Source organism: Callorhinus ursinus, unplaced genomic scaffold, assembly GCF_003265705.2.
Source record: "Callorhinus ursinus isolate GAN/ISIS: 27379988/994484 unplaced genomic scaffold, GSC_fseal_2.0 scaffold4, whole genome shotgun sequence".
NCBI lineage: Eukaryota > Metazoa > Chordata > Mammalia > Carnivora > Otariidae > Callorhinus > Callorhinus ursinus.
In genome coordinates, this window is record NW_027397066.1 from 33,747,322 (window position 1) to 33,759,436 (window position 12,115).

General features: G+C 38.3%; 1 protein-coding gene across 16 annotated transcripts in view; it reads right to left on the reverse strand.

The window, feature by feature from the left end:
* APBB2 (amyloid beta precursor protein binding family B member 2) overlaps nt 1-12,115 on the reverse strand; it is a 355,485-nt gene that overhangs the window by 190,027 nt on the left and 153,343 nt on the right. For all 16 annotated transcript variants that reach the window (XM_073891567.1, XM_073891573.1, XM_073891575.1 and 13 more), the window contains one exon: nt 4,073-4,141. In XM_073891567.1, coding sequence (XP_073747668.1) covers nt 4,073-4,091 — 19 coding nt within the window. In that variant the 5' untranslated portion in view covers nt 4,092-4,141. The remainder of the gene's footprint in view (nt 1-4,072; nt 4,142-12,115) is intronic.

Here is a 12,115-nt window from a genome sequence, read left to right on the forward strand (position 1 = left end):
TTGCGACACTCTCATTCCTTCGTTCAACAGAGTCTCGGGGGTGCACGACCACGCAAAAGATGTGGTTCTAGCTGCTAAGGTTATAGCAGTGAACAAAACTGACGAAATAAAAATACCTGCTCTTGCGCAGCTTACGTTCTAGGGGTTCAAGCCCGCGAGTTTCAGGCAGAGATGACGCTGCCCCTTAATCTATGGAACACATGGCCCAGGCCCAGCCAGTCAGTAGCAAATCCCCATGGCTATGGTGACCGGCTCAAGGAAAAGCATGCGACCCACACAAAGCCAGTCCTAGGACTGTTGCCGGAATGATCCGAAAAGGGGTACTCTCTTTTCTCTTTTTCTTGAACTAGAAGATATAAGCCGAGAACTCTGAAGGGTCACCAACAAGAGGCAACCTGAGTTAGCATGGACCTATGAGCAAGTCGATCCATGAGACAGAGAGAGAGGAGGAAGCTCTAATGACATTGTTGGAATCCCTAAAACAAGCCACACCTAAAACATGATACCCCTAGACTTCTTGGGTATTAAAGTCAACTGATTTTTTGCATATGCTTAAGAGTTTTCTCCTTTTAGCAACTGAAAAAAAAAAGGCTTTTTTAATAAATGGAGTATTTTTTATGAGTCCTAAACAGAATGAAGTAGGCCAGGGTTCCTTAAATTCCATGGCTAACAAAGCTTTCCAGAAACCCAGAGTCACAAAGATCCCAGCACAGAGATGTGACCCCATAATTTGGATGACATCCTAATATAAACCTAAGCTGGGACCTGTAGTTAAACCTGCCCCCGCGGTTTCTCTTTTCTGAGACCTCTAGGCATCTGTCCAAGAAAAATTTTTGTCAGGAGCGATAGGAAACTCTTCTCTCCATACCCCGCGGCTCTCCGTGTGCTCCCACGACACGCTGATAAAATTGGAAATTGACAAATGGCCCAGGGAAGCTCCATGTTTGCCCTGCTCATCAGGGAAACTTCACAGTTTCTTCACTTTCATTTTTCTGCTGCACAGTTTTATTTCCACTGAGGAGTTAACAGCCAAACTTCTACCCTGAGGAACGTTGCCTTTTGAACTAGACCTCAAAGTATTAAGGAAATGAAATAACTCAGATTTTTTTTTTCTTTTAGGAAGGAGAGGCAAAATAAGGCTGGTTTCCTGAAATTACTCTTGAAAGTAAACTCTCAATGTGGCGAAAATGATAAGAACTTCTCTGAACAAAAGAGGCAAAGGTTATATAGGTCACTGAGGGAGAGAGATCACAGGATTACAACCTTGGAGGTTTCTTTTTTTTATTTTTTAAAATTTATTTATTTATTTTAGAGAGAGAGAAAGAGCACGCCTGCATGTAAGCGGGGGGTAGGGGCAGAGGGAGAGAGGGAGAAAGAATCCTCAAACAGACTCCCTGCTGAGCACAGAGCCTGCTGTGGGGCTCAATCCCAGGACCCTAAGATCATGACCTCCTGAGATCATGACCTGAGCCGAAACCAAGAATCAGACACTCATCCAACTGAGCCACCCAGGCGTCCCTAACCTTAGAAGTTTCTAAAGCCAGAGGAGGGCGGCTTCACACAGCTGATTCACAGGGCAACTTCCCCAGGGTTTAGGGGAAGAGGGTGATTTCAACAGCTAGGTCTCACCCACCTAACGGTTTCCCATGCCCACTCCACTTAATTGCCTGAGGACAGGCTTTATTAAACATCCCAAGGGGAGCTGCAGAGACTCAAGAGAGATGTACCAGATACTTTTCTTCAAGAAACTCAGAGTGAGCAATGAGAAGAAACAGTTATTAAACAAACTCACCATGGCTCAAGTAGACAGAGAGTCTTATGAGAAAAAGGCATTTGGGATAAGGAAAGAGGTTTAGGGAAGGCATCCCTGAAAAAGCACAGCTGAGCTGGGTCTTGAAGGTTAGGTAGGAGTCCACCGGTGGCCCAGGATGAGAGAGGCACGCCAGATGAGGGAACCTGGCATTCCAAAATCAACCCTGGCAAATCTGAAGATTAGCTGTTTTGGAAACCCAAGTCAGAATTTGTATATTCAAATAAGAATGAAGACCTTCAAAGCAGTTCACCTTGGAACAGTATATGCTTATCCCAAGGATATTTTCTCTGCTCAATTTCTAAGCCATTTTCATCGTTTAGAAGAGGTTTAACATCTTCGGAAGATTAATGTATGTTTTAAATACAGCTCTAGATTTTTATGACCAAGTCTGATGAATAGGGTCAATGATCAAGCTTGAGAATACTGGTTTAGGTGAGAAAAAGCAGGTGAGCGATCAAGTAATGACACAGGTTTTCCTGAGTAACTGACAAGCTGGGCCTCAAGTCAATTCCAACAGGGAATATAAAACAATGGCAAAATCCTTGAAACAGGGAACTATTAGACTATGTCACAGGCTAAGAACTGCTTGGAAGGGACTCGTGAGTTGAATCTTGAATGTTCAAGAGGAATCTTCCAGGCAAATAACGGTGTATGTTCTGGGGTATGTTTGTTTTTTAAAAGGCTCCCTCTAGTCACAGCTCCCAGGAGTCGGGAAATGGGACAGAAGGCTACCTGATCTCAGGTACCAGTCCAGACTTTCCTGCACTAGCCGCCACCTGAATTTTCAAGTAAAAAACGATTGGACTATGCACTCCACTGAAATAAGAATACTGCTTTCCTTGTAAAATGTGTCGCATCCTATACCAATACACGATAGTAGTAGCTGTCATTGAAAAACCCTGCTGGATAACAGTGTCATTATCTCTTATATAACTACCAGTGAATAAAAGCAACTTGAGTACTATTAGGAAGAAGGAATACATTAGCACAATAAAATATAAGTGACAGTAAGAAATTCCTAGAAGTTACTTGATTTAGAGGAAAACACATTTTATATACTTGCCAGCTTTGTTCTTAAGTTTCTATATAAAACCTATCTTGCCATGTAATAAAAATTTTTTAATGCTAAAGAATTCCTAAAAGGAATCATTCTCAACAATTTAAATGGAGTTTTTTAAAAGGACACATGTATTTGCCTTGATTTACCAAAATTAATAAGCCTTTTCAAATATGTATTTACAAAGAAAATCTATTCCCTGCCCCTAAATTATCACAGTGTGATCAGATGGCCTCTAAGAATTGGCTCTAAGTTCCTAATTTTCCTGTGTGAATTTAGGCTTGTCACATTGTTTTTGGCTGTTTTGAATAAAAAAGGTATTACCTGTGGTTCATATATCTCTACTGAGCTTAGTGTTTATTCTATTATGTTTTATTTAGTTTTCTGTTGAAACAGAACATGCAGTATTATATAAAGGAGAAAATAGCTTGGATGTACTTCCGGAGTTTAATTACAGAACTGAGAGACTTTAATATCTATTTGTCCATGGCTGAAACCTACTTACTTAAACACTCAGAATTTGCTGTGTGGTTTGTATCCTAACAAATACAGGTTCCACCAGATTCATCTTTCACGTGCAGTCCTATCCTCTGTTTAATTTAAAATGTTATCGCAATTACTTTTTCCTTATTACATTACTGCGAGGCGAAGAAGTAAATCCCACACCACATTGTGTATAGACTAGCATCCACCATGACACAAAGAAAGGGATATACAATAAAATTAAGGTGGTTTCCTTAAGGCCTGAATATAATCAGCGCTAGATCGGAGAGAATACTGAATTGGGGAGTTCTACTCTAGACAAACTCAACAATGGCTAAGATGCTGTTTATGGAGATGCACCACCGACATTTCATTGTTCATATGTAAGTGTTCACAGGCTACCATATGCAATGCTAGATGGCAAAATTTGACACAGTTTTAGTTTCCTGTTATAATCAACTAAAATATTTTCACATTATGCTATCATTATGCTATTACTAGAGTCATGCAATTATTACACAAATACAGGTAAGTCCAGTGGATTCTTCTATCTTACTTTAACAATCTACTTCCCTACATTAGGTGAACAAGAAAAAGCAAAAACATGTCATTTTAGCAAACCATGTCCAACATCAAAACAATCATCCAGCACATCTATTTGTTCAAGTTTTAATATTCAACTGCTTCTCTGCATTGAAACATGCGAAAGTGTGTCTGACCTGGAAGTACTTCTGACATGGGTCACGGGTCGCCAGCAGTGGTGCAGGAACTAGGTTATAATTTGAAATCTGAAAAGAGGGATCATTGGAGAAATTAAAACCCTGAATAACAAAGCATAGAAGAAAAAAAAAAAAGCATAGTATTGACAATTCTTCCAAAAGCTGTCAGAAACGTTAAAGTCAAATTTTTGTTTATTTATAGTTGGTCACAACACATTTGGTTGAAATTTGAATTTCTGTTTAACCACATTTCCCACAAACGTTTCTTGAGATTTTTTTTTTTCCATTCCAGGCTGCAGTTATCTATCTATCTATCTTGCTGTCTGTCTGTCTATTTATCTATGTGTCTCAACTTTCCAATGCTTTTTCTCATTAAAAACACAAAATTCAGAAGGCAGTAAGGAAAAAACTGGTACATTTCACCACATAAAAATGTAAACATTCTGTCTGGGAATACAAAATGACTATAAACACAGTAAAGACAAAAACACAAACTGAAAAAAAAATTAACACTACAATGACATAAAAGGGCTAATTTCATTTATATAGAAAGAGCTCCTTGAAGTTATTAAGAATTTCCTTGAAGTTATTAAGAAAAATATGAACAAGCCTGTAGGAAAATGAGCAAAGGACAAGACAGGTCCCAAGAGAAATGCAAATGTCTATGAAACATATAAATAACTAACCTCACTCAAAACTAGAAATGCAAATTTAAATAACAACGACTCACTAGGAAAAACAAAGTGGATCTACATGAGCTAATATGAAAAGGGCTTTAAGACATAACTAAGAGGTGAATAACATGTACAGCAGGGCAAAATCGAATTTGAGTAAAATTTTTAAAAGCATATACATGTATACATGCAAGTGAGTTCCTACACACACATATATCCATACATCTACACAGAAAATTTCTTAAGAGAATAATAAAGAACCAGACACAGTTGTAAACTCCCAGTTTACCAAATTAGATACATAATAAGGAAAACTGAAAACAGACCGTGTTTTCAATGAATTGCTATCAGGAATGTCACTTAGAATGATAATCTATTATAATAATTCAAATGCGGATACTGCATGATTCCACTTATATAAAGTACAAAAACAGGAAAAACTTATTTATGTCAAGACAGTGGTTTACCCTGGAGGGCAGGAAAGGGGGAGCAGCAAGAGGGTAGACTCTGGGATGTTATGATGGCAAATGCACTGTTTCTTGATCTGAATATGGAAATTCATCAGGCTGCACCCTCACGCGCACATTTCTGTCTATTACAGTTATGTGAGGAGCTTTTTTAAAAAAAGTCAAATGTTGGCAGTTTTCTAAAGCATTATTAAAATTGTATAACTTTATATCTGTGGAGACTAAATTCTATTCTAACCTTTCCAAACTAGTAACCTTTAATGGGCATTACACCCAACTTTATGATTCAGATAATGACCTGACAACTTGGTCTACTGACCCACAATACATTTTTAATTATATTTCCACATATTGTGGGTAAGGCTCATTACCCTGCTATAATTAAAAGGGAAAGGTGGGTTTATTTTAAATTGTCCTGAAACAGCAAAAGATGCTTCCTCTATGCACCTTGGCTTTTGCCCTATACCGTTCTCAGCTCCTGAAAAGTATTTTACAATTCAATTTTTTTTTAAGTTTTTGTCTTCAGCGTACCTTAAGTTATAAGCAGAGACAGATGTGACGTGATAGCTATTTCGAGACAATGAATATTAATTTATTATTTTATTAATAATTATTAATATTAATATTAATAGAAAGCTAAGAAGAGGCATACTTTCAGGAGTAAAAAGGCTTAACAAACACCAAGAATCTAAGTTTTCAGTGCATCTAATCTTTAAAAAAAATTCCTTCTCCCCAACACGAAAGAAACTCCAACTTCTATGAAGTTAGGAATTGACATTCTGCTCATCACTTCCTATTTTCAATGGTCCTGTGCTATTATTATCTGACCAATATTTATTCCATACGTACCATGTGTAACGCTAGAACAGGGGATACTTCAGTGAACAAAAACACATTCCCCCTTCTCATGGAACTTGCAGACAGACTAGTCAGGGACATGGACATTAATCACAAAATCAATCTTATCGATGTATACGGGTATATAACCTGGAGGAAAAGAACTCAGTTCTCTGAGAAAATGGAATGAAGCAACACGGGATAGACTAGAGAGTCAGGATACACTTACCTCCTGGAGAAAGAGCAATTTAAATTGCAATTTGAGGACTAAACAGGATTTAGCTAGGTAAACATTTATTAAACACCTACCATGTGCAAGGCACTCCACGGCCCCAGGAGTAAAGCACAAACATGTAGAGCTATTTTTCCCTAGGCATTTATCTCCTTGATGAATAAACCTAATCTGGTAAAAAGTTTCTAAGGACTTTGTGGCATGGACTACTTCTGCATAAAAAGTAACCTGAAAGTACAAAAGCGGTCAAGTATGGTTTTAAGAATAATCTGTAGCTGAGGCACCTGGGTGCTCAGTCAGTTAAGCGACAGACTCTTCATTTTGCTCAGGTCGTGATCTCAGGGTTGTGATATCAAGCCCCGAGTTGGGCTCTCCACTCCACGGGGAATCTCCTGGAGATTCTCTCTCTCCCTCTCCCTCTGCCCCTCCCTGCCACGCACCCATGCTCGCTCCCTCGCTCTCAAATAAATCAATAAATCTTAAAAATAATAATAATCATAATAATCTGTAGCCATACAGTCCAATATGGTAGCCACTAGGAGCAACTGGAGCTACTAACATGTGCAAGGTGACTAGTGCAACTAAGGAATGGAATTTCTCATTTTATTTCATTGTAACTAATTTAAATCTAAATTTATATAAAAAATAAATCTAAATTTACAAACTGATACTTGACTCTTTAGGGGAACTTCTTCGATAGGTGAATCTATTTTTTCCACTACACATTTTATGAAATCTAAATAGAGATCAAGTATTTCTAATGAAAATTCGGCATCCACATTGAGTGCTAGAAGTGTACACCACGCTGATTTTGAAGACTTTGCAAGAAAAAGAGTAAAATTTCTCAGTAATTTTAAAATATCGATTATGTGTTGAAATGATGATATTTTGGATATACTGAGTTAGATGTTAAAATTAATTTCACATTTTTTTTTTTTGGTCATGTGGTTACTAGAAAACTTCAAATTACATCTGTGGCTCATATTAATTTTCTGTTGGAGAAGTGCTGATCTAGGGAATGCAGACAGAGTCTAAAACTTTATCCTCATCAAAATATTATTTACCTTTCCATAAAAGCAAAGACAGACAGAGACGCTCCCTGAGCTGTAAAGCTAGAGAAGGTCTGCCAGCATCAGAACAGGTAACTGTTTCCATGAAATCACACACTGAGTTCAAAGACAGCAGAGACTGGCATAGACCACTACAAGCTCCACGTTAAGAATACAGCTGTGATTTTATTATTTTTTTAAGATTTTACTTATTTTTGAGAGAGAGAGAATGCAAGTGGCGGGAGGAGCAGAGAGAGAGAATTTAAGGCAGACTCCCCACCGAGCACAGAGCCCAACTGGGGCTCGATCTCATGACCTGAGCCAAAATCAAGAGTCAGATGCTTAACCAACTGAGCCAAAGAGGTGCCCTGAGAATATAGCTGTGATTTTATTTTTTTATAAAGATTTTATTTATTTATTCATTTGAGAGAGAGAGAGCGCAAGAGCATGTGCGAGAGGGAGAGAATCTCGAGGAGACTCTGCACTGAGCACGGAGCCCACGTGGGGCTTGATCTCAGGATCCTGAGCTCATGACCTAATAGCTGATTTTAAAACAAAGCATAAAAACTATGTAAGTGAAACAGTCTAGTAACAAGTTTCCTTCCAGCAGCGTTTTCATGCGTCCCATTAATGAAAATCCATAATGCTTATATGCCTTGTGATAATGCCATTAAAGCTCATTAAATGTCCAAGAGGACCACAGAAGAGTGTGCCCAAGCAGAAATCACATAAGCACTCCTAAACAAATGAATACGTGAATAAATAAAATAATGCCCACTTGTATTTGGTTCAGTACAAGGTCCTTTGTGCTTTTATGCCCATTGGATATAAACATGTAAATTCAAAAAAAATTTTTTTAAAGATTTTATTTATTTATTCGACAGAGAGAGACACAGCAAAAGAGGGAACACAAGCAGGGCAAGTGGGAGAGGGAGAAGCAGGCCTCAGGCAGAGCAGGGAGCCTGATGCGGGGCTTGATCCCGGGACCCCGGGACCACAACCTGAGCCGAAGGCAGATGCTCAACGACTGAGCCACCCAGGCACCCATGTAAATTCAAAATTTTATATATTATCAATTCAATTTTTTCTATTATAATGACCCATACCTCAATGGCTTTATTTTTGTCAATATGATATGTCCCTGACCAAGAATGCTGTATCTCACTATAATCATGCCCTATGTGTACTGATTATTCTTATTTGTGATACTGTATTTGTAATTTAGAATACTTTTTCCTCTTATTTTTATTGTATGTTTTGCCTTTTTTTCAGTATGTCATTACACACTATACCCATGTTTCAAGTAGGAAACAGATAACATAATCAAATTGAATAATTTGAGATGCGTTTAATTAAGGGACTATTTAAAAAAATTTTTTTTTACTTAAAAAAAAAAAAGGTTGACAGGTAGGAAAACCACAAGGGATAATTCAGACTCCAGAAGTGGCAGGAGCAAGTTACCACCCCTGATCTGAGGGGCGAGAAAGCTATGTGCAGAGAGGGCACTGCCCTACACAGCCACCATCTGCAATGGAGGGTCACAGCCAGCCTTCAGCAACCCTGCACAAAACTGGGATCTTCTCCTGTTCTCACTGCCTGATTTTTCATCCCGAGTAATCTAAAATTGTGTGTCATTCTTCTTTTTCCAAGAAATAGATGAAAACTCACGTGCATTCACCCATTTAATTACAGCTCAAGTACTGTGTCCTTGATAAGATTTTCTTTGAACTATTTTTTTTTAAGATTTTATTTCCTTATTGGAGAGAGAGAGAGAGAGAGAGAGAGAGAGCATGAGAAAGAGCACGCACAGAGGGGAGGGGGAGAGGGAGAGGGAGGAGCAGACTCCTAGCTAAGCAGGGAGCCTGACGAGGCAGGACTCGATTCCAGGACCCTGGGATCATGACCTGAGCCAAAGGCAGATGCTTAACCGACTGAGCCATCCAAGTGTCCCTACGTAATTATTTTAATCACTATCATCCTACACTAAACCTTGTACATATTTCTATTATTATATTTAACACATGACATTAAGTTTTTATTTTTATCTTTTTTCCTGACAGAGGGTAAATTCCTTGAAGAAAGAGCTGCTTCACTTATTTTTACTTTACTATTTTTCATTGAGGTATAATTCACATAAAATTATATTAGTTTCAGTTGTACAATGTTATGAATGAAAATATTTGTGTTATTGCAAAATGATCACAATACATCCAGTTAATAGCTGTCAACATAGTTATAAAATTTTTCTTCTTGTGATGAGAACTTTCTATGCACTTTTAAATGAAGTCAGAGGGACAAAAGAAATAAACAGAAATCAAAGAATTTCACTTTACCTGTCTTTCTTGAATATTCCCCCAAAAGTCTGACCAATTCTTCTCAGTTTACCTCACTCTCTGTTCTGTCCACTCCCTCTTTAGACCTTTAGTTATGTAACCTTCACACAGTTCCAGAACTCCTGGCCCAGCCTCAGCCTAATTTCTCCAGACACCTCCTCCCAGATGTATCCATAATACCTGATAAACACTGCTGTGTTCACAATCACTCCTTTATCCCAAAACCTCCAGAATAAAGTTCTTTAAGCCACTGACAATCTAATATCCAACTGAGTCTGGAATCACTCATTTACTTAAATCCTTCATTATCTTCAAATAGTTACTTTCCCGAAAAATCTAACTCAGTGTAATCCTACCAGAAACAACACTCCCTCGCTATAACAAGTATTTTATAACATCCCTTTACTATCTTGAGTGAAATTCATAGATAAACAACCTATCTATACACATAAATTCCAGAAAAGGAGAAATAAAAGGAGAGATACATTTCAATAAGCACATTCTCGGACCTAGTTACACTAGAAGTCATAACGAACAGTCATCAGGCGCATTTATGGGTACAGTCACTGTAAATGCAACAACTATAAATGCAAAGTCACAGAGGCATGTATTTTGTTGTCAACCCAGAAGTCATGATTTGCAGCACTTCTGTCAATAACAGCAATTTCAAAATGATGAACAACACTAAGATTCCAAAAAAATGTTAAATACAAGTTATCTTAAAATTAGAAGTAGTTTCCACTTCTGGAAGATACAGTGTATATTAAAGCCATAAAAAATACTTTATGTTTAGAACTTGTAGGCTCATTTGCAACGACGTGGATGGAACTGGAGGGTGTTCTGCTGAGTGAAATAAGTCAATCAGAGAAAGACATGTATCATATGACCTCACTGATATGAGGAATTCTTAATCTCAGGAACAAACTGAGTGTTGCTGAGAGGTGGGGGGTGGGAGGGATGGGGTGGCTGGGTGATAGACACTGGGGAGGGTATGTGCTACGGTGAGCGCTGTGAATTGTGCAAGACTGTTGAATCACAGATCTGTACTTCTGAAACAAATAATGCAACATATGTTAAGAAAAAAGAAAAAGAAGAAGATAGCAGGAGGGGAAGAATGAAGAGTAAGTCAGAGGGGGAGACGAACCATGAGAGACGATGGACTCTGAAAAACAAACTGAGGGTTCTAGAGGGGAGGGGGTTGGGGGGATGGGTTAGCCTGGTGATGGGTATTGAGGAGGGCACGTTCTGCGTGGAGCACTGGGTGTTATGCACAAACAATGAATCATGGAACACTACATCAAGAACTAATGACGTAATGTATGGTGATTAACATAACAATAAATAAATTTAAAAAATAAATAAATAAAAATAGAACTTGTAGGCTCAAATGATTACAAACATGCTGTTTGCCTACGTGGATACTTGGCAGGGTGTTCATAAGCTTCACAGACATTCTCTGTTATACAGGGTTGTCCTGGGTATTGCAAGACATCTATCATCCCTGGTCTCCACCCAGAAAGGCAAGTAGTGCGCCCCCTTCCACTCTCCCTAAGGGGTGCTCTAAACACTTCCAAGCTTTGAAAGTTATAACGTCAGCCCAGAGTCATCTCTCCGCTTTCTAATTCATTCAACACGGAGGTCCTATAGGATCTTGAAGCAACACTTAATGTCTGAGGCACATCTTATTCCACAATACAATACCTTATACGATAGGTTACTTGCCTGCGTGCTTTGCTTACTGCCTGGCAGACACTATTTTTCCAACACATATGACCTGTTTTCCCAACGAGGTTGTAAGCTTTCTGATAGGAAACGTGAGGTGTCCTGGAGATCTCTGCACACCCATCATAAGCACTCAATCAACTTTGGTGGCGTACATCCTCCTTCTTTTCTCCCTGCTCCATCCTGCACTCTGAAAATGTTCACAAATAATAAACTAAATCCAAGAATGGAACAAAAAACTAAATTACAATGGGATCTTTCTTTTTGCCGTTCCTGAAATCATTACTGTAACCTGCCAAGCATAGGAAGGGCTGTCAAAAAACTGTCGCCTTACCCTATTGAAAATCTACAGGGTTGTACTAGTGGGTAAGTACTTTTAAAGTGTACATCACACTCTAGAATGCGGCCTATCTTCAAACTCATACTGATCCAGTCAGCCTTTAGGGTTTTAAATATTTTCTCCTGAAGAATTTAATCTGTATTTTCAGATCTATAATTTGGAGCAGCTGCATAAGATGACTCCACAATAGTCAAACTTACTTAGAAAAGTCCTTTAAATTGCGTATTTGGTACAATACAGTTTCCTTTAAACAACTAAAGTGCTTAAAATTTTATGATGCATACATAATGAGCATTTAATAAGTATATGCATACGCAAATTTTATTTCAGTATTTTGTTTTTCCACAGAGAAGAAAGTAGAGGTGTGGCATATAATATTGCATTCTGTG